This window comes from Passer domesticus, chromosome 1 (assembly GCF_036417665.1).
Source record: "Passer domesticus isolate bPasDom1 chromosome 1, bPasDom1.hap1, whole genome shotgun sequence".
NCBI lineage: Eukaryota > Metazoa > Chordata > Aves > Passeriformes > Passeridae > Passer > Passer domesticus.
In genome coordinates, this window is record NC_087474.1 from 114712045 (window position 1) to 114736218 (window position 24174).

Below are 24174 nucleotides of genomic sequence, written 5' to 3' on the forward strand. Positions count from 1 at the left end.
TGAACTACAATTCACCTGAGGAACAGACTGATTTTGATTCAAAGACATTTTGTCAGTTTTATATCAGTTTGTCCCGGTGAGTAGGGTCTGATGTAGTAGCATGGCCAAGGCACCACTTGCAGAAACTGTTCTTGGAGTCTTCAGGAAGCGAAATAATTCTTCTGCCTCTTATGCAGTATATTCCAGACAAGCCGATCATGAGGTCATGATATCACTTTTCCAAGGGGATTATCAGAGCCTATATCCATATGCTGGATGTATGCGTACATGTGCATGTATATGCCACACAAGAACATATCTGTCCAATCTGTGCAAAACTGCAGAGTGTTTCAGCTTTGCACTGTAGGTTATTGTCATGCTCCATCTGTGCATCCAAGCCATTTGCCATCGCAAAAATTTGTGTCCCGTGTTCCTTCCTCACTTAGCTATGCTCCTCCCCAACAGCACATCCCAGATCACTCTGCTGATCCTTGTTCCTAGCAAGGTACAGCACTACGCAGCTCTGGTGCCAGCTCTGAACCAACTCACTTGACATTAAAAGCAGTACATTAAAGCATTAGTCCAGTTAAAATGCCTCCTCAACATTGTGAGAGCAAAATGGATTATCTAGAGACAGTTTAGGTATGTGTCTCAGATTTCATCTTGCCACAGTTGCTAGGCATATGGTCCTGTTATTGATCCCATGAGAGTTAGTATCTCTCTAAGTCATGGAGGTGGTGAAGCAAAAAGTGTATTGATTCATATATTTCAAGATCAAAGGGACTATTATGATCATATAATGTTAGTTCCTGTATGTCGTATAATTTCATCCAGTAATTCCTGCATCAAACACAGTTTCAGCTGCTACACATATTTCAGAGTGAAAAATAATTGTTGGGGTTTTTTTTAACTCAAATTATGAAGGAACCATCTCAACAATTTGTTTCTGAAATAGTCTTGAAAATCTACTGCTTGAAAATCTACTGCTTGAAGTTTGAATTTGTCTAGTTTCAGGCTCTTGATAGTGTTTTGATATGCACTTTCATGTGCAAAATTAAGAAGCTTTTCACTCCCAGAAATCATCCTTTGTAGTGATTTAGGCCATGAACAAGTCACAATACTTTCCCTTTATATTCTATTAATACAATGGAATGCTTTATTGAGTTATGGCCATAGGAATTTTTAATGATGAGCTACTCAAAATGTAGCTCATCACAATGGAAAATTGTATGAATAAGGCAAAAAGCCTGGGATGTCAAACACAGTGAAAATATATCAAAATATGGACTTCATTGTACACTTTTTCCTTTTTATAATGCACATAATCCACTGCACACCATAATAAGCATATCAACAGGGCGTTGACTTTTTTAGCTGAAATTCGTCTGGTCAGTGTAAGGGCCAGTTTTACATCTAGGACCAAAATGGAACCACCAAGACATGTTTGACTAATTAAATGTACTGTCTCATTCCTTTGGTTCCTAATGTTACTTTTTATAATCTTCCCTTCGGAGAGACCTGACCTAATGGATGTTAATGTAAAGGGAACTTTGTCAGTGATGTCTGGATCTTTGAAAGAAATCTTATTATGTTATGCTAAATTAATAAATTAAGTTTTCCTGTTCCCAAGCCACACCATTCATTTTTTTCTTTTTTTTTCCTACTTTTTTGTTGATGGTGGGGTTTTTTTGTTGTTGTTGTTGGTTTTTTGTTATGTTTTTTTTTTTTGTGAATACTATCTCATCTGTGAAGACCTAGAAAACAATAACAGTCTAGTCAATTGAGTAGAATAGAACAAAGTGGTCTTTGTGTAAATAAGAAACTAATTCTGGTATTGTAAAAAGAGTAGAATAGAGATGAAAGCAAAGAAATCTGAAGTATGCAGAACAAGATTATTTGAGTAGTATATTTTTGTTGAAATGATATGGACAAACATATTTTAGTAAAGCAACATTCCGGTTGCAGAATATTAGTCTCACATGGAGCCATATAAATTTACATATGCTTTATCAAATGCATAAAAGATCAGTTTAAAAAAAAAAAAGGCAGAATTCAGAACAGTGTGAAACTCTCATGATATTCCCAGGAGCCAAAAGCAGAGCTGCTGTGAGAAGGCAGAACTCCATTTAGTCCCAGGTGTGCAGTACAATGTCCTATTGCTGGAAAAAAAAAGCCTTATGTATTACCTTTGTTTGGGCTCATAGCAAACATTACCATTCTAACACCAATGACTCCAGACAAGGCTTGTATTTTATGTCTGTTCAGTGCTCATATCAAATGAAGTACAAAGGGGCTGGGGTTTGTGCTACCTCATTTTCTGTACTACAATTCTGAAATTTCTGAGGCACCAGATTTGGTTAACTTGTGGATTTTTCCAATAGTCACTAGGACTGGCTGGAAAAGGAAGTGTGAATTATTCCTGCAATTAATTTTGACTCTGAGGCAGATAATCATTGTTGTAAAGTGCATTAAATATAACCTGCAGCTATTTGATCTCATGCTGTAATTCTCTCAGCTCTTCTAAGCTAAACAAAGGTGGGTGAATCAACAGTGAGATGGTTTTGTTCCAGGAGAAGAAAAGCATGTGCAAGTCAAGTGGAACAATATTGCCTTTTGTATCATTACTGAACAGATGTCCCTGCACATTGCACTGCAGTGATAATCTAAATGAAGAGCTCCATGTGTTTTGGAACCTCTGAGGTTCCACCACTACTGTGTCTGTGCTGGGATGTCACTTTTGTCTAGATCTTGCAGGCTTTTCCTTGTGCTCATCCCTATGACACAATGGCTTGATGTGGTGGCAAACAGCAGGCCTGGATAAGGCCTTGCATACTAAGTCTCAGTTCAAGATAGCCACGGGAAAGCTAACAGCTCTTCATGAAAACAGGAGCAACAGCAAAAAATAATTCTACAGATCATGACTAATTTCTTGCACCTAATTCAACAATCCCAACTGTCTCAGTAAAAGAGCAGAAACAATATCTCACAAACAACCCTTTCTTTCACACAGACACCTTGTCCAAGACTGACAACAGGGTAACAGCTTGTTACCAACCAATAGATAGGAGATAGACATGAGAGGGTTTATAAAACTCTGTATAAAGGGATATAAAAAATAAAGTTTTAGTTTTTTTCTCTCCTTGAAAGAGTGGGTCTCATTCCTCTGAAACGAGATCAACAGTGGCAGTTTGATACTAGTGAAATAGAAGAAAAATGCCCTATATTTTTCATTGACTCATTGGTGTGGCCTCTTGCTTGGTTGCGCATCCTTTGTACTCACTTAGAGCTGATGGGAGGTCACCAGGCTAACAGCACTTGCATAAACGTAGAGGGGATAGCAGGCTGAGCCTCTGGCTCTGAATGTGCAGGGAAGCAAACCTGAAATCAGTGTGCTAGTGGAGCTTATTGGTTTTGGGTGTAAGATGGAGATATATATGCCAGTTTAAAGGGAAAAGAAACCCCAAAACCCAACTCAGAAAAAAAAAGGTTGTGTTATTCTGTCCCAGTTCTATTTCACACCTTTTTATTATATCTATCTTCATCCTGTTGTCTATGAAATTAGTTTAATGCCCCATAATTTCTAAATCTATATGTCTAAATGTACTCTTTTCTGTTGACATTGAACCGATGAAATGCTACTGTGTTTCACTGGTTTGTGAATAAAATAATTTACATCCTTGCTTACTTCAGCAATGCATTTTGGAATTTACAAAGATAAATAAAGTCTGTAGATCAACTGGAAAACCTTACACAAAAGGCACCACAACTATGCAAAGAACAACTGCCAGTATTAGTGAATCACTTCAGCTACCAAGGGAAAATGGGCTTCCTTTTTAATACAACAAACAAACCACAGTATTTACCAAACACTTTAAAGATAACAACAGCTACATAAATACTAATAATTATTAAGGTTTCTTTGTGAAAACATTGATTGCATGGTGATAAACAGTATTGCAACTTTATAGCCCATATACAGGCAGATTAAGCACCTTTGGGTTACAGGGAGCCCAAAACTGAAACCATTCCTCTCTCCAAAGGCTCCAAGATGAAAGAAATGCTCCCAAAAAGGAGGTTTCCATGCCAGAAGTCTCATTCTGGTTGAATAGTGTCTTTGCTGACGCTAGATACAACTTCAGCCTGAATCAGACTGAAGACTTCAATGCCAGTTCTCCATACAGATCCCCCCAGACAGCCTGTGTGTTGTATCAGCCAGCACTAATGAGAGCAAGAAGAGACCAACAAATCCCTCCCTTTAACCTGTGCTAGCCCCACATTTCAAATGTTGTTCAGAAATGCGAAAAGCCCATTATATCACAAGATCACTCAAAAAAAAAAAAGAAGAAAAAAAGACCTGGTAGTTGCATCCTCTCAAAAGGTCAGCAGATGTCCTGTGTGGGACACAGGGAGCCAGGTGCTCTTCACATGTTCCAAGAGATCCCCAGCAGCAGTGACCATTCATAGAGGCAGCTGGACACAGGACTTGGAAAGTCCTGCTCTAAGTGGTGAGGAGCAGACATGCATCTTCTCATGGCCAGGCACAGTTGAAGAAGCTCTTTGCTGAGTAACTGCTCCCTCTGGGACGAGACAACTCTCCCAAGAAAATACACCTGGCAGAAAGGAAGGGCCACCTGTAGGTTTCGGATACCTGTGTTTGTTGTCTCAGCTTCCTTACTTCAGCTGTTGCAGGTCTACTGTTGGCTTGCCTTGTCCTCTCTCCTATGCTCTGCTCTCAGGAAAAAATAGGAGACCTTCACCAAAAATGGATGCTTCCACCTTTTTTAAGAGGACTGTGTGATTACTACAGCCTGTCTGATATTAAGAGTATTTATTGCATAGCTACTGAAGACCTTCTAATGATTATTCACCTCCTTTACAAATATGAAAGGGCTTTTCACTGAGAGTGTGGTTGTTGCCCATTGTTGATCTGTAGAAAATTTAGGGTGAAAGTTCCATATTGAGGCCAGGCTGCCCAGAGTCCCTCTACTGTTCTCCAAACTAGTATCTCATCTTCAGTCCACTGGAGGCTCCTGTCTCTCCAGTGTTGTTTGTTAAAGAAGTTAGAGTGCAGTCCCTTGTAATGCTGTGCAATTTAAGATCCAAATAAGGCTCTTGAGATTTCTGCATGCTCAATACTTTTTAGTCTCTTGCAGAACTTAAACCTGGATACCATCAACCTTTAAGCATCTTGCATAATTCTTTGGTTCTGTACCAGTTCATCTGCAAGTTTCTGTTAGGCACAACATTATTTTAATTTAAAAATACAGCAGCGTAAATTACCTAAACAAATAATTTTTTTCTTATTACATTGTTGGAAAACTTAAAGCTTTCCTATTTAATGCAGAGTAGAAATGGAATAGGAATTCCAGCATGCAAGAAAAGGTACACCTGGTTCTGTTCTCTTCACCAGAACACTGACTTCTTATCTAACTTACTCACAAAAAGAATAACTTTATAATTTGATAATTCACATGGCTAATCTGCAATACATAAACTACATTCATTTGTGTTAGCTCACTTATAGATTTCCTATTAACTCACCAAAGCACAAATGCAGCAGTTCAGCTGAAACATAGGCAGACATTTCTTAAGCAAGAATTATTTTGTGTCCTTACAATCTTCCTTGCCTTCAACTTTTAAAGCAATTCAGTAATTTGCCAAGGTTTGAAAGTAGGTGAAGTGCCTGGATTTATGTACTGAACTAACTTTTTACCTCAACTCACTGTAAATTAATCTCTAATGTTTTTGTGGCTAACAGGACATGGTATATACTGTTTTATACTGCAGAAATGACTGGGTTTTAATGGGGTGTCTTAGAGCAACATGGTTATAACATAGCTGCTCACAAGCCACCTGCAATTTGCACTGCCTTCCCCACACAGGCACTAGTAGCATGTCTAAGTATCTTAACCACAATAAAGGCCAAAACTGCTGTTCAGACTTCATTTTCCATGTCTGCAATAATTGGTGGGTCTGTTCAGGTATGGCTACGTGTAACCCTCTTGCCAAGTGTTGAAACACCTGTACACTGTGCAATTCTCCCTTAGCTCCTGCCACAGACCTGGGGAATGAGCGCTTTGCATAGCAGCTGTGGGTACCAAACCATAGTGTCACATATCTGGGTGCAGAACGTACAAATACCACTTGTGTAGCATCTGTGCGGTTTGTTGTGCCTGACAGCTGAGTTTCTGATGTGGAAAAATGCCCTTTTGGGCATTGTTGGTTTGCTCAGCAACCAGTCCTCCTCTACTCACAAAAATGCACACAGGCTGGGGAAGGATTCCCAGAAGTGGTGTAGGCATTTTGAAATAAACTTTTCCACTGTGTTTCATTGCTGGACAGATTGGCAGATCAAGATGCTGCAATTAAGAGGACTTCCCCTTGCTTTTTGTTTGGTTGGTAGCTTTTGGCAACACTTGCAATACTCTTGATCATTTTTATAGAGCTTCATGTAGTAGCAAAAATGTTACCTCACCCCTGGGCTGACAGGAGAACTTTTGCTGTTGTGATGGCTCAGGCAGCATCTCACCTCTAGTCTCACATGGCACTTGGAGGTAGAGAGGAATGGTCACTGTCAGCAAAGGGAGGGCAGGGGGGTCATGGGGCTGCTCCATGGCCAACTGAATCCAAACAGCTGCAAGGGCCTGGTATCCTTCTGGCACAAGGGCCGAGTGCTCCCTACGCACGCTGTCACAGCTGTGTGGCCATGACAGTGTGGGGATGCGTGTCTGAAGCAGCAGGGGTGCTTGCCTGTGCCAGGAGGCGTGGGGAGCCAAGGTGGGTGCTGGGATCGGTGGGGTCTGGAGGCCAGGCAGGGCTGCGGTGCAGAGGCAGCTCCTGGGCCACCCCCTGCTCTCATCATGGTCCCGCGTTCAGCGATGCCGGGCGGAAGCTCCAGCCCGTGGTGACCCTGTGGCAGGGTCTGGTGCGTTCAGGGAGCATGTACTGGACTGGCTAATCAGTTCTGCAAACTGTTCCAACTAGGATTACTGTCACTATTTGTGGTCAGGGCACATCTCTGTCAAACTGCATCTGCCGTAGGGATGCATTAGCTTTTCCTTTGCTTTTCCTTTGCACGGAGGAGTCGGAGGATGCGTTCATTTTTTGTTAGTTCTGCTGGCAATTCATTTGCCTGGAACAAAAAACCCTTGAGGTTAGCAGAAATGAAAGAGTATTTCCCAATCATGGTTGAATGCATTACACTCTAGAGAAGATTGTACTGGCCATTTGTAATGATGTGGGATTTTTCCTAGTGTTGTCTCCACCACTGTTGAAAATATCTTAGGAAACCATCTTTCAGCGTTCAAGTCTCATTTAAGTCTTCAAAACAATCCCAGAATGGAATTTGAGTGACAGCTTATTTTGTGCTGGCTAAATGCCCTTGGGTTCCCTATGCTTCTGCTGCAGAAGTAAAGGAGACCATAGCTGCTGATTTTTTGGGGGAGATGGGGCAGGTCCTTATGTACTAATGTCCGTAAAACTCGAAGGCGTAACTTAAAATAGCGTTAAGCTGTAAGATTGGTAATAGAACATGAGTTTGCTATTTTTTTTTATTTATTGACAACAATTTTGGTAACACAAAGCATTTATGATGAAGCTGCTTCAGAAAATCAGTAATTCTGTCCTGCAAATATACTCTGTCATGCCAAATGGCATGTTGTTTACAAAAGCTAAAAAAAAATAAATCGGCCACACTCTTTCTTCTACTGCACACCCCTGCTGCTGTAGATCATTATCAGTAGCAGAAAAACCTTGTGCATTTTCAGGTTATATTATAAACCCAAAATGTCTATTAACAGAGACTACTGTGTGAGTGGCATTAACTGTGCTGCCATCAAGTGGAATGATGCAGAAGTTAAAAGCCAGAGATTTTATATTAAATGACCCAAATATTTACAACATATGTCATGGATTACTTGTTTTACAAACTTTCACTCACCCAGAAGTCAATGCCAGACCATTCATTTACAGCTTAACAAACCCATATCAAACCCTAGCAGCAAATAGTTCAGAAACATGTCAGAAGAAGACATATTCACAGAATAATTAAACATGGGATAAAACTGTGGTAAGTTTTCTATAGAAAAATTGCTGTTATCAAAATAATGCAAAACTAATAAAAAAACCCTAACAGATCTATGTAAGATATGGGAAAGGTGCGTGTAACTTGGGAATTATTTTTTTTTTTTGTATGGGCAATGCCCTGAATTCTACACAGGAACATGGGCTGCCCCACCTCGATGGCACACATGATGGTGAGCCAGGACCTACCTTGTTCCTCAGGCACGGATCCGCTCCTGCCTCAAGGAGCAGCGCCACTGTCCTCACGTTGCCGCTCAGGACGGCTGCATGGAGAGCAGAGGTGCCATTCTAGGGAATGCCAGGGGAGGCATTTGTACCATGCATGGGAAGAAAAGCAAAGGCAGTGAAACACAAATGCTTGTAAAGAACAGACCTACGAGTGAGGAAGAAGTAACATGGGATGAGATTAGATCATCAAAGGCATAGGGTCTATTTAGGGTGCTGGCAGCCCCTAGTGGGATGTGAAGGACGTGATTTTAAATGCTTTAATAAAAATGAGAGTCAAGTTCACGTTACTACAGCAGTATTTCCTTTTAATAATCAGCCTTGGCAATAGATCAGAGGTGACATGAACACAGCACTTGTTTCTGCCTGGCAAAATCAGTCATTAACAAATGAAACAGAAGCACAAGCAGTAATGGAAGCCATCTGTGCATTTTATCTTCTCTCTCTGATGATTAATGGCCTCAGTGTCAGGCAGCTGATAGGTGGGGGCTTTTATGGCTGCCCTTTTGTTTGTTTGTGGTTGCAAACTGACAGTTCAAATATTGTGTGGAAGCTATTTCATACTCCAGACTAATAACTAAGTTGATGCCACCTACATTTTCAAATACATTAAGTTTGCCAATCATTTGCATGCACAGAGGCTATCAAAATATGTGATTTATGTACACATAAAATTAGGTCAGCCATTAAAAAGCAGCTTCCAAATAGCTGTTATTTTTCAAGACACTTTATGAATTCAGAGGAAAACAAAATCAAGTAGAGAATCTGCTCACAAAAGATCTTTTAGGACACTATTTTGCTGACTAACTGCAATAGAAGGCTGGGTATAATGTTAAAATTGTACAGTCAAGAATAATCTACTTGCAGTAGAAATAAAATCAAGTGACAAAAAGCAGAATTTCTTCTGTGACACAATGTGCTTCCTCATTCCAAGAATTAAATTCACATTTCTGTTTAAAAAGATTTATGAGTGGCATTAAGGCTAAAAAGGATAATTTCTTTTTTTTTTTTTTGGCTCAAACTCGTATCATCTTCCACTAGAGTAGTAATAAATGACAGATTTTTCATCAGACCCTTTGTCTTCTTATGCCTAAAAATATCTCTGTGTTTCACTACTAACCTTCAGCAGGCCAAGTGTGGGAGAGAATTTCAGCAACTCTTCTATCACATTGTTGTAGCCTTTAATGGCAGCCTTCAGTAAAGCAGTGGTACCATCCTTTAAAAAAAGAGGAATGTCAAAAATGCCTTGCCTGCATTCCCCTTGCAGGGGAAGAAAAAGCTGGAGGGAAATGCCAGCTCTCCCCACACATCTGAGAGGAGAGTCTCCTCGCTCATCACCTTTGAGGGAGCACCTCCACAGCATGTGCTGCTGCTTTTAAGGTACCTGGAGGATTGTTTCTCTGGTGGGTGAAAACTTCAGGATAAAATGACCAGTGACACTATATACCATTTTTGTCTCTCAACTATGTGGACATTTCCATTCCCTTATTCTGGAAGGTCCCTCCAGGAAGCTGTCCCAGACACAACAGGGAAAAGGAAAGCTGTGGTGGGACTTTGCAACCTGACAGAGAGGATGGCCTCTGGAGGCACCAAGCCTCCATCCAGGCAGACTTACAGCCCCCCAGTGAGGCATTAAGCTGCAGACAGGGCGCAGGAGGAACTCTACTCACGTCCCGCGCGGCGTCTCGCTCAGCTCCCCGGAGCAGCATCACTCGCACCACTTCGCTGTGACCCATCTGCGAGGCAATCCACAGGGGAGCTGTCCCATCCTGCAACAAAATATGACTGCTGATGGCTTCACTTCAGTGCCCTCTGATATTTTACTGCCCAAGCCTACTGGATTTGATGTACATCAATTACTCAATCAAATCTTGCAGGGAGACAAAGCAAAGCTCTGTCCAAACCCATGTGGTAGGTTGGTATTAAGTTAGGACTGCTTCAGGTTGTGGAGTAGAGCCCCCTTTACTACCTTCTCTTGCACAGTTTGCCAGAAATGTGCATTGCTCTGTGAATTAAAGCCCAGTAAGGCATCAGCCATGCCTAAAATACACAGGGAATTTTGAAACATGAGGGCTAAAGGTATCCTGTGTACTTTGAACTCTAGGTGATTAGATGGGACAGAGGATAGAGACAAACCCCAGCATGCACAGGCAGATTCTGCAGCTGGGTGCCTGCACATAGGGAGTGAAAGTTGTTTACAGAAGCTAGGGAGCAATGCAAGGTGATCACCATCTTTCAGTATTGAATTACATTATCCACCCTCAGAGAACTGGGTAAAAACAACCTGCCTTACAGTGAAGGTAAGTATTTCACAAATTTTATCTTCAAAACTCCACTAGAAAACAAGGCAATTATCAAGGAATCCAGCATGAAACAATCTGCTTTGGAAAAGTCCTATGCAATCATTATTTGAACACAAAATCTCAGAAAAGGCACATTCAGAGTAAGCTAAACTTTGAGATGGATTTCCCTCACAAAGGCAAAAGTGAGTTGAAGCACTAGAAGTATTTCTCACTGCGAGTAGAATTTAGGGGTTTTGTGTCTTTTCATATTTTTAATTCTAAACGGCCTGATTCTCCAGACTCCAGCAGTTATGTAGTGCCAAACTAATTTTCATGGGCCTTTAAAAAAGGCTTTGCTTGTTTGGACTTTAACACAGAAGTGAGGCCCCACAAAGCAGGGTGCCTGCTTCTGCCTTTAGGGCTTTCCAGCTCCCCTCGCCACCCTCTGGAGCCTGAAGGCTTGGCTTGAAAGAGGAAGAAAAACTAAACTAAGACTTCAAAACTAGCCTTAATGAGAAGTTTCAGGAGAAATCAACTTTTTACATTAAATAAGATATTGCCACCTTGGTCAAAGAAACAGTCTCTCTTCCCAGTGGTACCTGAAGATTCCTATGACTTGCTCATGCAACCCAGGAAATCATTGTTGAATCAGTTCTCTGCTTTTCATGGACTACTTAATTAATAATTTGAAAGAAACATAAAAGTTATTTCTTCCTTTGATATAATAATCTGGGCTTCCCTTTTTCTGATTCTGAGAAGGAACAAATGCACATCCTGAGATCTTCAGCCTTCTCAAATTTTGAAGAACAAAATCTTTTCCCACCCTTGTATAATTTCTCTATAAATTAACTCATTGAAATTAGTCACTGAACTCACTCTGGTATATATCCTGTAAATACAAGTGTTCTTTGTGATTCAAAAATACCAAAGGCTCTCTTGTATACAGAGTATGTAATGTTAGTTTGATGGCAAAAACTGTCCCTCTCCAATTTATTTAGTATTTTCCCTACCAGTAAGCTGACACTTCATATTTTTCTAATCTCCCCCACCAGAGGGCTCTAGAAAATAGCAATTGTTGCATTGAAAAAGCCGGTATAACTTGGAAAATATCTGAGAGCAGCCTACACAATTTAATCTGCATGAAGAACCAATGCTGTGCAAATCCACTCTTGTATTTACACAAACAATGAAATCACGAGCTCAGCATAGGAAATAAAGCAGCTTTTGTGTGCTCACAGTGAAATTTGTAGGAACAACCCCTATTTTCAGGTATGAAAAGGAGAAAAAAGAGGTGCAAATATTGAGTAATATAACTGCTACCATTAATTGCCATTAATAGTATTGCTGTCAGACGTTATCCTCAGCACCTCAGCTATAGGTTAGAGATAAAAGCTCATTATAAGGAAGAGTGACTGTATGGAAGGACTTAGCCTGAAGAGAAGAAAGATAGTGAAGATAATGATGGGCTCACATTGACTATGCTCAGCTTCTTTCTCTTAGGCAAACAGCATCTAGAACTCAGGTTTATGCAATTATCTATGATATTTATATGGAGTAGATGAGCTTTCTGTCCATTTTCATGTTGGTGAATGACACAAAGCAGATACTACATTTTACTAAGAGATCATTTTACTAAGAGAATGTATTTGTAAACAGATATTAGGGTTTGGAGATGAGTCCGGAAGAAAAGGAGAACAGGGAAAGATGCAGTTCAAAAGCTATTCTCCTTTCCTTGTCTCTCTGCCCAGCCAGCAGACTGCAGATCACTACATTCCTAGAATAATTTTAAATATTCCACATGTTTGTAACGTGTTCTTTTTTCCACATTTGGTTACAAGCTAGTATATATGGACAACACCTTATAATATCCAGCAGCCAGAAATTCCAAATATACTCTGACTGAAATTATTAATGTTCTTTCTCTTACCCATTCACTAATGACTTCATCTTGCAGCTTTGAATCTCAAACTTTGCTTATGGCTTGAAGTTTTAGAAAAGGCCACATTAGGGTGGGAGGTGAAAGACCTCTCAGATTTCCAGGGGAAGACAACCCCTACTCTCAGGCTACTCAGTATCATATCCTCCACTGCTCTGCCTATTAGTCCACTTACACTGCTACAACTAATTTGCCAATAGCAAAGTTCTTGCTTGCTGAAGTATGGATTTACTGCCTTACATGTATGTGTAATTGCATATCAAGTGCTAAGAAAAAAAGTCATTAATTTTCAGGTTATTTTGAATCTGCTTAGCCAGCCAGAATAAAGCCTGTTGGGACACAGACTGCCAAAACAGCATTGGCAAAGAATCTTACAGCTTTGTTTTGTAAGTTGAAGAAGCATAGAAACATCTCCTGTAGCAGGCTTCAGACATTGCCCCCAGCTCTGTCTAGACAAAAAGATGACAAAAGAATTCCTGCCCAACACCTCAATTTTGGCAAGAGCAGAAAGAAATTACAACCCAAGAGAAAGGACATTGCCAGGGAAGAAACTTTCCAGGAAGCTTCACTATTTGGTCTTGTGAGAGCTGAAGGGCTTGCACATGGACAGCCAGGACCATCCAAAATGCTCTGTGGTGTCAGACATACCCCCATAGGATGGGAGATGGGACACCAAACTGAGGGGGGAACTGGTACCCACCACAGCAACAGCAGGAGACATAGAAGCAGACACGTGTGAAGGTCCATGGGTTAAGCCACCAAATTCCCCAGGCAGAGAGGAAAACTCGGACACCATGAGGAAGGGGAAGATGAACTCACACCTGGCACTCTGCAGCCCTGTATTTGAGGTAATGTTGCCTGGAAAAGTTTTCTACCACAGTGAGAGCAATGTAGCTCGTAAATGAGAGTGAGAGTAGTCTGGCATCAAAACCGCCCCTTCTAGAGCTGCATTCCTCATGACCAACACAGCCCCTTCTAACAAAGTACAAACCCATTTGTTAGTAAGAAACAGACTGAAGTCCATCCAACCATTACTTGACTAATTAAACAGTAAAAATGTTCCATTTGTTAAGGAAATGTTTCAGATTACAGTGGGTCTAAATACAAATGCCACGCACTTATCCAGGCATAATCTTAGCAGGGATCGGAGGTACCCTCAAGCAAAGAAGGTCTGTCCTGCTGGAGATTAAACAGAGGAGCCAGGAGGAGCATTCACACAGAGACAAGTCTTTGCCTCAACCAAGATTTAAAAATGCCTCGTGAAACACTGTGCTGTAGAAATTGGATTAGAGAGCTAAAAAAATAATGTCAGAAAGAATTAGCTGCATTATAATTACAGATACAGAAAGCAGTTTTAATGGCAACAGGGTTCAGTCAGATCTAAAGATCCCCAACCCTATTTTGACTTACTCAAAATGCATTAATGCATACCTTTGTCCCTCCTTCCACATTGAAACTTTAGACTTAATTAACAGCTTTTAACATTTCTTAAGCTTTTTCTAGGGAGACAGTGTGGAGGCAACATAGGAGCAGCTAATGCATCAATCCAGGGGGCAGCTGCCAGCACAGCTCTGGTGCTCAGAGGTGGGGCTAGGGACAGCAGGAAAACTGTTTCAGTTAAGGCCCTTAAAATTCTAATTCTTTTTCCACAGCTAGGAGTGTACACAGACCTACACATGCAGCAGAAGCATATAGATCAGTGTCTGTTGCCAGGCTATGATTTGTCAGGCTTTTGGTGCAGATGAAAGGAAATACTGCAAATACCTGGCAGAGCTTGTCTCATGCCACGTTATCCACTGTTATTAGAATTTTCACACTCATTTGCTCTTGCCTGCTGCTTTTTCACGTGCTGCAGTCAGTGATCACAGCCACCTGGCTGACATGCATGACTAATTACAAGGACAAGACCTTATCCCATCAATTTCAAATGTGCAGTGAAGACCTAGAACAGCTACCTTGCCTGCAGGGTTTCAGCAGAACACAGGCAAGGGTCTCTTCAAGCAGGTAGAGATTCCTGAGAAGCTCCATCTCTAACCAGACATTTCTATGTGCTGTGTGTAAAGCTAGCTGTGCAACTCCACCTCTGGCTGTTTGGGCACTGATTTCAGAGTCAAGAAACAGCTAAACAATTAAGAAACCCTTTTATTTGGAAAGAAAGAGAGCTTTCATACATGTGTCTGTATACCACCTATGCTTACCTATCTAACAGTTAGTTTAAAACCTAGAAAGCCCCTTGCACCCTTACCTAACTCCAGCATCCAGTGATGCACAGTGGACCCAGCCCCTGACCTCCTAGCAGGAATCTCTGAACCAGCCACAAATCTAGCTCACACTTCCCATTTAATGATCAAACAGCAGCCCTACTGCTTGCAGAGGACCTAATTTCATGCTCACAGCTGCCACTGGTTGTATGTGTTAGCAACATCAGGCACACTAGAGTGACCAGCTGGAAATGGGGAGAAAAGCTTTCCAGATGTATCAAGGACTTCCAGAGATGAAGGCAAAACTCACGCTTTAATTTCAGAGTGCGCAGGAATGACACAAAGTAAAACAAACAAATAAACAAAAGTTAAACTAAAAATAAAAGGATTTGTCAAAGATAAACTTTGACACCAAAGCCACATCTGGAAGGTCTGGAGATTTCAAATTTCAATTTTTGAAATCTCTGCAGAAAACAGCATTTAGTCCCAACATAGTGGTATGCCAACAAGGTCAACAGCAGGCTTCCTCTAAAATGCCCTGTATTTTGTGATCAGCACCTGCCTGAGTTGCCATGAGAGGTGTACTTGCACATCTGAGATGCAGTAGATTGCAGTGGATGCAGTAGATGAAATCTCCATTCTGGAGATTTCAAAACTTCTCCCAGAGTGCCCAGATTTTCAAAAGCTTTTCAAACAATTTTCCAAAGAACTCAGGGATATCGTAGGCTGTGTAGACCCTCAAAAGCAATGCACAGGACAAACAGATTGGTAGTTGCAAGAGGCAATGCAAGGCCCTTACATCAACATTCCATACTGGAGGGTTGATGGAGAGTTTTATTTTGGTTTAGTTTGGTGCCTGAGCCAAACATGCATGTGGTTCTAACCTGTTTAAAGGAGAAGTCAGTGGTTTGATCTGCTCTAGAATCATAACATCATTTAGGCTGGAAAAGACCTCTGAGTCCATTAACCCAGCACTGCCAAATCCACCACCAAACCATATGCCCAAGTGCCACATCTGCATTGTCTTTTAAAAACCTCCAGGGATGGTGGCTCACAGGGTGTAACATGTAGATGTGGAGCAGAGAGTTCAGTTTCAATTCTTTCAGAAATGACTGGGGTATTGACTTCAAAATCATGTTACCAATCTGAACTAAAACACAGAATGTTGACACAGCCACAAACTGCCTTCCAATGAAACACCTCCACAGGAACCAATGCCTGGAGAAAATTCCAGTGTTAATTTTCATAACTATAAATTAGAACCCAGCTCTGCCCTGAAGTGTTGATCATACCTGTCGTGGCTGGTTGACCTTTGCTCCTGAAGAAAGCAGCAATCGGATGACATCCAGATACCCTCCTTGTGCCGCCAGGAAAATTGCAGAAGCTCCATCCTAAGAGCAAACACATCAGTCTTACACTACATTGAAGTGATGCCATTTTTCCACACAAACCCAAATCAAATTGAATTAAGTTCTCAGTCTTTAGTCATTATGCTTTGTAACAGCAGATATACAGCCATGCTCAAGAAATAACTACCAAAATGCAAAGTCTAGTTCGTAATAAACTGTGGCAACATTTTCATTCAGTATGCACAAATACTGGCTCCCATCATATTTCAAATCCAGCATTAAATCCTCTGTCTGGAATACTAAGAGATTAGTTCTTTGATGTGGGATTCGCATTCTCTGAATCTGGGAGAAGCAAAGAAAAGAATGATCAAAACAATTCTTATCTCATTTGCTGCACCTGTGTTGTGCCAAAGTAGAATGAAATATGGAGATTGTTTACCCAAAGTGATGGTGTTTTGTTTCCTTGGCCTATCAGGGCCAAGCGTGTGTGTGTGTTGGGACTGTCGGCTGACAGTCATGAGATTCTGTGCAGTTGAGTGCTTGGCAGATTCAACTTAGATGTAATGTAATATAGTGTAATGTAGAATAGAATAATATAGTATAATAAAGATAGTGTAAAGTAGAATAGAAGAATATAGTATAATAAAGTAATTAATTAGCCTTTTGATATCAATGGAGACCTCCTCATCCTCTCTCCCCTTCATCGGGTTTGCTTTGTTTTACTATACTTTGTGGCATTGAGCTACATAATTAGAAATTAGCTCCTGCACAACAATACAGGTTCATTTAGCTTTTATATGACCATGCAGAAGTGTTCTGCTACATGGTGGAGACATGTCAGGTACTATGCAAGATTGCAGATCCCAGCACTGAAGGATGCCCTTGAGGCTGAAGGAGTAAGGCCTGTGCCACACACACTACTGTGCCACCCCAGAAACCACCATGCTTCTGTACATCTTGTAGAAGAGCCTTCACCTGTAATACAGTAATCTAAAAGTATTCAGCAGCCATATCAGAAACCAGAATTTTCCTGCAAAAACCTTGTGAAAGAATAAATGGTGAACAAATACAGTGTTTTATTTTTCTTTGACATGTCTTTCATGTGCAGATGCTCTCAGAATTTTACTTCAGAGAAACCCCTTCCATAGGGAAAAAAATTGAAAGTCATATTTCATTAAGTGTTTTTGATGGAACATTTTCAAACAGCATTACAATCCATCTAACCGACTATAAGTAGAAATCTGTATTGAGGGTGGGACAGGTGTTTATCCATCCTACATCCACAGCACTAAGCACAGGATGTGCTAGGACAAGTTTTCCCAGGAGGCAAGAATCTTTTCGTTTAAATAGAGACAGGAATTAACCCCTTTACTGCATCTCAGATGTGCAAGTACACCTCTCATGGCAACTCAGGCAGGTGCTGATCACAAAATACAGGGCTGCTGTTGATCTTGTTGGCATATCACTATGTTAGGACTAAATTCTGTTTTCTGCAGAGAGAGTGTGCATAGCTACTCCTGTAGCTGAAAAAGTCAGCACAGACTTGGTGAAGCATGATCTGAATATAGTGCCCCAGGGACTGAATTTAGGATGTTTGACATTGGTTTCAAGACAAATGTCCTGGTAAACAAAAGAGGTCTCTCCTGGAACCATTAATGCCTGTCCCTGGGCCCTCTGATGGGCTGTTTTCTCTGGTTGCTGTGTGAGTAGATGAAAAAACCTGGCAGCACCAGAGCCAGAGAACACTCTCCTCCAGAGACAGAGAACACTTCAACTTAGAAAGTAAACAAGGTTGTGTAATATAAAAAAAAGCTTTTTATTATAGGAACAATCAAGATGGAGAACCTTGTATTCACTGACACCTATTTGATTTGAATGGATGCTGTAATGAGAATGCTGTTTTGAGGCTATAAAGCATTTTTGCAAGAAATACTATTTAGTTAGAGTATTCTTTTGTCTCTTGCTCTCCTGACCCCTCACATGAGTCAATTTAAAACATTGATCTTGATAGTTTTGGGAGGAGTATCCAAATGGATGCTCAAAATCTCTCCCATTTGGCTGCCAGTGAAACTGCCATCCAGATACCACTTGACAGCTGGTTCATAAAAAGAGCTTGGTTCATAAAAAGAGCTAGACAACATTTTTTTCAAGAGATCATATTCTTATTTTGTTACACAACTCCTTCTGACTGGCTTTGCCCAATGTCTGTGAGCAATAAAAGTACATTTTAAAATCCAATTGCAAATATTGCTCATCTCCAGAAGAGACAACAAGGAAGTTATTTTACTGCCTTGACCTCTGGGTAAGAGTCTGCAGGTGTGGCAGCATAGCTATTTTTAAACTGAGTGGCAGCCCCTGGGATTACCCTGCAAAGGGATGAATCATGCCCTCAGATCAGAAAGACAATTTGCACAACAGCAAGGGTGGAACAACCTTATTTATAAATGAGGGGTGAGGCAACACAGAGGTGGGGATCCCCCTATGACCACTTCTGCAGTCACCAGCTCTCAGCTCCCCTGCAAGCCAGCAGGGAGTGCAACAGCATCCTGAAGATCCAAAGCCAATGGAAACAGCTGAAAAACCTCATATATCTCAGAGAAACAACTTCCTCTTTGTCAGTTTTGAGTGCCCTGGGGTAGGAAAGAAGGGGTGGGAAGCAAAAGCAAAATCTGCTACTTGTTTCTGTTGAATGCCGAAAAGCTCAACTTATCTATCTGCTGGAGTAAATTAAATCCAGAGCTTCATTGGTTCAATCCAACTTTCAGAATAGTCAACTAAACAACATCATTTCAGCCATTTTAACCTCACTTGCCCAAAACACTAGTAAACTGGAGATTCACAAATACCAAATAACATAATTTTAATTGATATTTAAAAAAAAAACAAAACTGCTTTGAAGTAATTTAAAGATTTTAATTTTTGCTAGTCTTTCTGGAAGAAAACTAACGTACTTCAGAGGTTTTAAAGCTATTCACTCTTATTCACTCTTCTGCAAATCATGGTAGAACATAGCATGCTCTTTCATCCAAGGCTAATGGCTAGCACAAGTCTGTTCCAGATTTGGTACATATCCTCCATACAGATCATGAACCAAAAGGCAGCCAAAGAATCTTTCTGATTTTGTGCTACTTCCCTCAGCATCATGAAAAGCAGACAGTTAACAAAATCCACATCTTAGAGGAACAGAATACTATAAAACTGCAGCATTTGGCAAATGCCTGTCTGTGCTGGAGCCAGGGTGTCTGTTGTTGTCCAAGCAACAGCACATTTGTTCCACCACCACCATTGTCAATATTGTGTGTGTCAAATAACTCACATAGAGCTGATCGTGAATGTTGGCGCCGTGCTTCAGCAGAGTTTCCACTACTTTTGCATGCCCGTACTGACAGGCAGCCAGCAGAGCTGTGCCTCCATCCTGTGAAAACAAAAAAGAATGGGTACAGTCAGGTGAGAGGTCAGATGCTGGGCTGAACTTCACCATAAAAAAAAAAAAGAACCAAACTTTAAGACTTTTCAGAATTTGGCTCACAGCAGTTCTGTGATGAGTAGCTGCTGAATCTTCCATGACTTTAATGCCAAGTGTTGACATGTAAATCTTTCAACTTGGCTCAGTCACTATATAAATTTTTCTCCTGAGTATTTTAGGGAGGGAAAGGAACGAAGAAAATTCTGTTTTGCGTTCCTCATCTTCTGCCTTGTCATTAGAAGCTTTGTTCTTTACATAGCTTCAAGGTCCTCCACATTTCTTCCTTTTACAGCCAAATTCCTCATGCCTGCCACACTCTTCCACCAATGGAAGGACAGCAAACCTTCCCACTGCTCCAGAGTCTATTGATCATCTGCTCTTCTTTGGCCAGAACATTGTGCCCTGTTTTGTCCCGCCTCTCATCTTTGTCTTGTTGGCCTGAAGCTGAGCAGAGAGGAGACATTTTAAAGTGTGCTAGCTGACTGTGGAAGTGTGAGTCTGACCAAAGGCATGACCACCAGTGAAAACACTGTTACTGCTGCTTGAGAAGGGATCCCTGCAGGTGGGATCAATCCCAGGCAGTTAGAGTTACTCCACATCACCACTAAAGGGAGACCTAGGCACATGCATCAAACCCTCCTTGTAGAAACATTCCCTTGGGAGCCAACTGAGAAGGGAAACACCTCAGTGTCACTGGTGATTGACTCCAAACCAGCTCAAACAACTGAGACAACAAACATGGGTCTTGCCATCTTAAATGTGCTGTGCCCCACTCAGAAATTACTAGTATTTCAGACACAGCTATGGAGAACAATTTCTTGTCATCTGCCTGGGATGGCACCAGGCCATCATGCAAAGATGATGCATACTCCAAAATGCCCCCTCCATAGGTCTTCTCTCTCCTCCCTAGCCTTCTCCCAGTCTCAAGCCTCTCCTCCACAAAATAATCTAAAGTATTTAATCTAAACTGTTTCTAGAGCTGCTATTAATGTGGGCACAAGACTGTGCTTTGTCCTAGAATTGTTCTCTGAAACAACCCCAAAGTTGTTTGAAATTTTCCACACAGACAGATATCCACAAAAGAAGTTGCAGCTCAAGTGACCAAATGTATCTTCTATAATGAGAAGTACCAATCAAATTTATCAATCAATGGTGCAATTTTATGGCTGTAATAGCCTGGTGAAAATTCAAGCTCTGGCATGACTGAACTAACCCTCAGGCACTGTTTATAGCTACCCCCAAAACTTCATATTCACCCTTCCTGCCAAAAAATTGAAAAGAAAAGAAGGCTTGGGTGTCAGCAAAGCCAGAGATGTGAGGCTGTTGGGTGACAGTCTATGAATTGCCTATTAATTCTGGGTTATTTGACTAAGTACAGTGTGTAATCAGGTCAGTGGAGTTAAGTTTCTCTTATGAGAAATTAGACTTTCCTGCCAAATTAAACTACTGTAACTTAATGGGAACTGCTGGAACAAAACACAAAAGCAATCACAATTGTTCTTGGATTAAAAAAACACCTTATACACACTTAAAAGACAATGGAAAAACTAATAGCTTCATGTAACCTATTTCCTCTCCCCAAAGCCACTTTGTTCAAGGGGTGATTTACTGGATCAAAGGGCTATAAACAAAACAAAACAAAAAAACCCAAAGAAATTTTTAAGACGTTTTCTCTGAACAATGTTGAGAGAGAAAGGTTAGTGAATTAAGAAGAGAAACTGTGCTATCCAGACTGAAGGTCCTCTGTGGAGAGGCATGGAAGGAAAAGTTTTAGGAAGCTTAAAAATACTAAAGTTACATGTATGGATGGTAAATAGACATGCTCAGTTGGTTGCATCTGGGAAAAGTTTGTTTACTGCTTTATGGTCTGGCTTTTGTTTTCTAAAATTCTTGTTTTTTCCACAAACTCCTGTTATTTTTAGAAGATTGTTTGGTTATTATCATAATTTCTGTAGGGAACAAAGTGACAGGTCCCAAATAAGAGGCAGGCCTGCAAAGATAACTCCAGCTGGCACAGCAGAGCTGAAGCGCAACTCTTGGAATCCCAATGTGTGATCTCACCTGGGGAGATTTGACAGCTTGGGGTTTAAGAATGGCAACACTCTCTCAAGACATGTCTAATTAATTCAAAAAGGGGTTCCTGACCAAGTGTTTGGTTCAACCCAGTGAACAGTTTTAGACAAATAATTTTTTTTTTTTTGCAAGAGTGACACAATTCCAAAATACACCATTTGGATCTTTCAGAGTAAAGTGATCAAGTTTTCCTAGGTCAGTCTGATCAGAGTCCAGGGGTTAGAAGAGGATCATTGGATAGTCCCCAGTTTCATCTGTCCACTCTGAATCAAATATTTACTGAGGCAGAGAGAAGTGGGTAACAATTCCTGGGCTGGAAGATCTGGTCCCTGATCAGGAGGACAGCTGAGCTCTAAGGCCTGCTCTACTGTCTGTCTGATATATGAAGCTGAACACATTCAGCAGAAGGGAGTGGGATTCCTCTGCATGCTCTGAGCTGGGGGTACCACTGTGAAAAATTAGATATACGTCTTTCTGTAAGAAAGGGAAGCTGGAGACAGGAAGCTTTTTCATTGACCATGTGATAAGACAACAGTTAAATCAAAGAATTGTCAAACAGTGCGATGGTTTATTATTCAGTCCTCCTCTTGCCTCTCCTGAGCTTCCATCTGGTTTTCTCTTACACTTAACTCCAGCAAGCTCTAGCTGAAGACCCCAATGCTTTACAGACCATAGGGAAAGCAGATAAGTTGTGGGGAATAAAAAAAATAAAAAATAAGTAAATGACAGAGTTTTAACATCCTTTTCAAACGTGATTACCTCTTTCCTTTTTGGCTTCAGCTGAGATAAGTAAAAAGCTGAAGCAGTGTCTTTGGTACTGGCAAGCCTCTTGGAAACTCTGAGCAGGGCAGCAAATGGGAGCTGGCCATGTCAGCAAGCACTGAGGGGCTCCTGGGGCTATCACCCCTTCTGCAGTGGGCAGGAGGCCACTGTGCAACCTCCCAGAGATGGCACGTTGCCTTGGGTTCACTTCTTGCTCATATCCTGTTTTCCTGACACAATGAAGCTTCTATTAATCCTGCACTGCAAATATTTCCAGCTCAGATAGGAGCTGGACTTTTCTCGGCCACCTCTGCAATTCTCCCCCTGAAACCATTTTTCTGCCCTCCCCAGGGTCTGCCCTCCTCACTGCCAGCACATAACAGCAGCTGCCAATCTGCAGTGAAAATATTTGGAACAGCAGCACTGGGTAAGAACATGCTAAGTGCTGTACACTTCCCTGTCTATTTTCTGACCCCTTTCCTCTGTCATCATCACCTGAAACAGCTCAGAATTATACCTTATTTTACCATCTCTTAAATGTGGTACAGAGGACGAGAACTGATCTTCTGCAATCACTGCCTGCTGAAAAACAGCCTCTGACATACTGTTCAACCTGCAGTACTGCTCAGAAAAATGTGCCACCATGCTTTTTAAGATCTCACATGCTAATCACATCTATCAGAATAAAGGAAAAAAAATCAACCTATGTTAAATATTTCTATGGATGTCAGACTGGGACAATGCAGAATAATATTAATGACTAATATTATATATAATAATTATATAATAATTAACCTTCAGTAGTACTATTCATTCTCTTTAGAACATCAGCATTTATTGCAAATTACTTCATTACACTATTTGAGAATAGTTTTACTTTGCCTGCCATAGCAAATATCAATTCTAATGATGCAAGGCTTAACAAGAATTGCATGCCTGTGTTAAGACAGTTCTCCAGAATTCTCATATATATGAGTAACAAATGTAGTAATCACAATTTACAGATAAGTACATGAAAAAGATGTTGGGCTTTGCATTTCCTTAGTTAAGTCTCTGTTTTCTAGGACACATTCAATTTGTGTGCTTATTCCAAATTAATGTAGTAATTTATAATATAAATATATATATTCTTTGCAAATGGATTCATTTTGCACTGCTCATTAAAAGCAGGATCAGCCGTAACTTTTCCAGTGGTGCTCCCAGATGAATGTCTTAGTGAGAAAATGCCCTGTCCCTAACCTGAAAAGGTGTATTTTATCAATTATATTGTTTCTGGGGTTTGGGAGGGATAGAGGAGCCTGTCACCTTGGTCACCTGTTAACAGAACGATGGAATTATTCCAACCTATGAAAACCACATTATTAAATCAGAAGATTGAATTGATACAGTGGAAGATGTGGACTGTCCATGCACTACACCTGACTGGTGCCTCCTGCTCAGGCACACGCTAGGTGATGCTGCAGGAAAATCATCTCACATGCACATCACATGCCAGTTTCCCCTGTTACACCCATTGGGAGCTGGTGATACTTTTCAACCAGCTTGTCTGGATGTAACAGAAAGCTGTGGCCTGGAGAAGAGCAACCAGAAGCTTAAAAGATACTTGGGACTGGCATATGGGCCAGTCAGGCTGGGCTCAGAAGCAGGGTCAGGCAGAAAAAGAGGGTCTGTAATGAAATTTTCAAGGTGAGTAACAGTAGACCCCAAACTTGCATTTGTCCAAAGATGGAAGCCATTTGGAGCAGCTGGACACAGGGATATTCTTTTATAATTTAGATTTTTTTTTTTCTCTCTTTTATCTGTCCTAGTGTTTCACATG

General features: G+C 40.9%; 1 protein-coding gene across 6 annotated transcripts in view; it reads right to left on the bottom strand.

The window, feature by feature from the left end:
• Positions 1–1295: 1295 nt before the first annotated feature.
• Positions 1296–24174, bottom strand: part of ANKRD29 (ankyrin repeat domain 29) — a 33791-nt gene continuing 10912 nt past the window's right edge. For 2 of the 6 annotated variants that reach the window (XM_064435282.1, XM_064435257.1), the window contains 6 exons: positions 19371–19469; positions 15998–16096; positions 9957–10055; positions 9407–9502; positions 8251–8349; positions 1297–7111 (listed from right to left, as the gene is read on the bottom strand). In XM_064435282.1, the coding sequence (XP_064291352.1) occupies positions 7028–7111; positions 8251–8349; positions 9407–9502; positions 9957–10055; positions 15998–16096; positions 19371–19469 (576 nt within the window). In that variant the 3' untranslated portion in view covers positions 1297–7027. Of the gene's footprint in view, positions 7112–8250; positions 8350–9406; positions 9503–9956; positions 10056–15997; positions 16097–19370; positions 19470–24174 lie in introns of all 6 variants that reach the window. The other 4 variants (XR_010369513.1, XM_064435276.1, XM_064435265.1 and 1 more) reach the window with 4 other exon arrangements.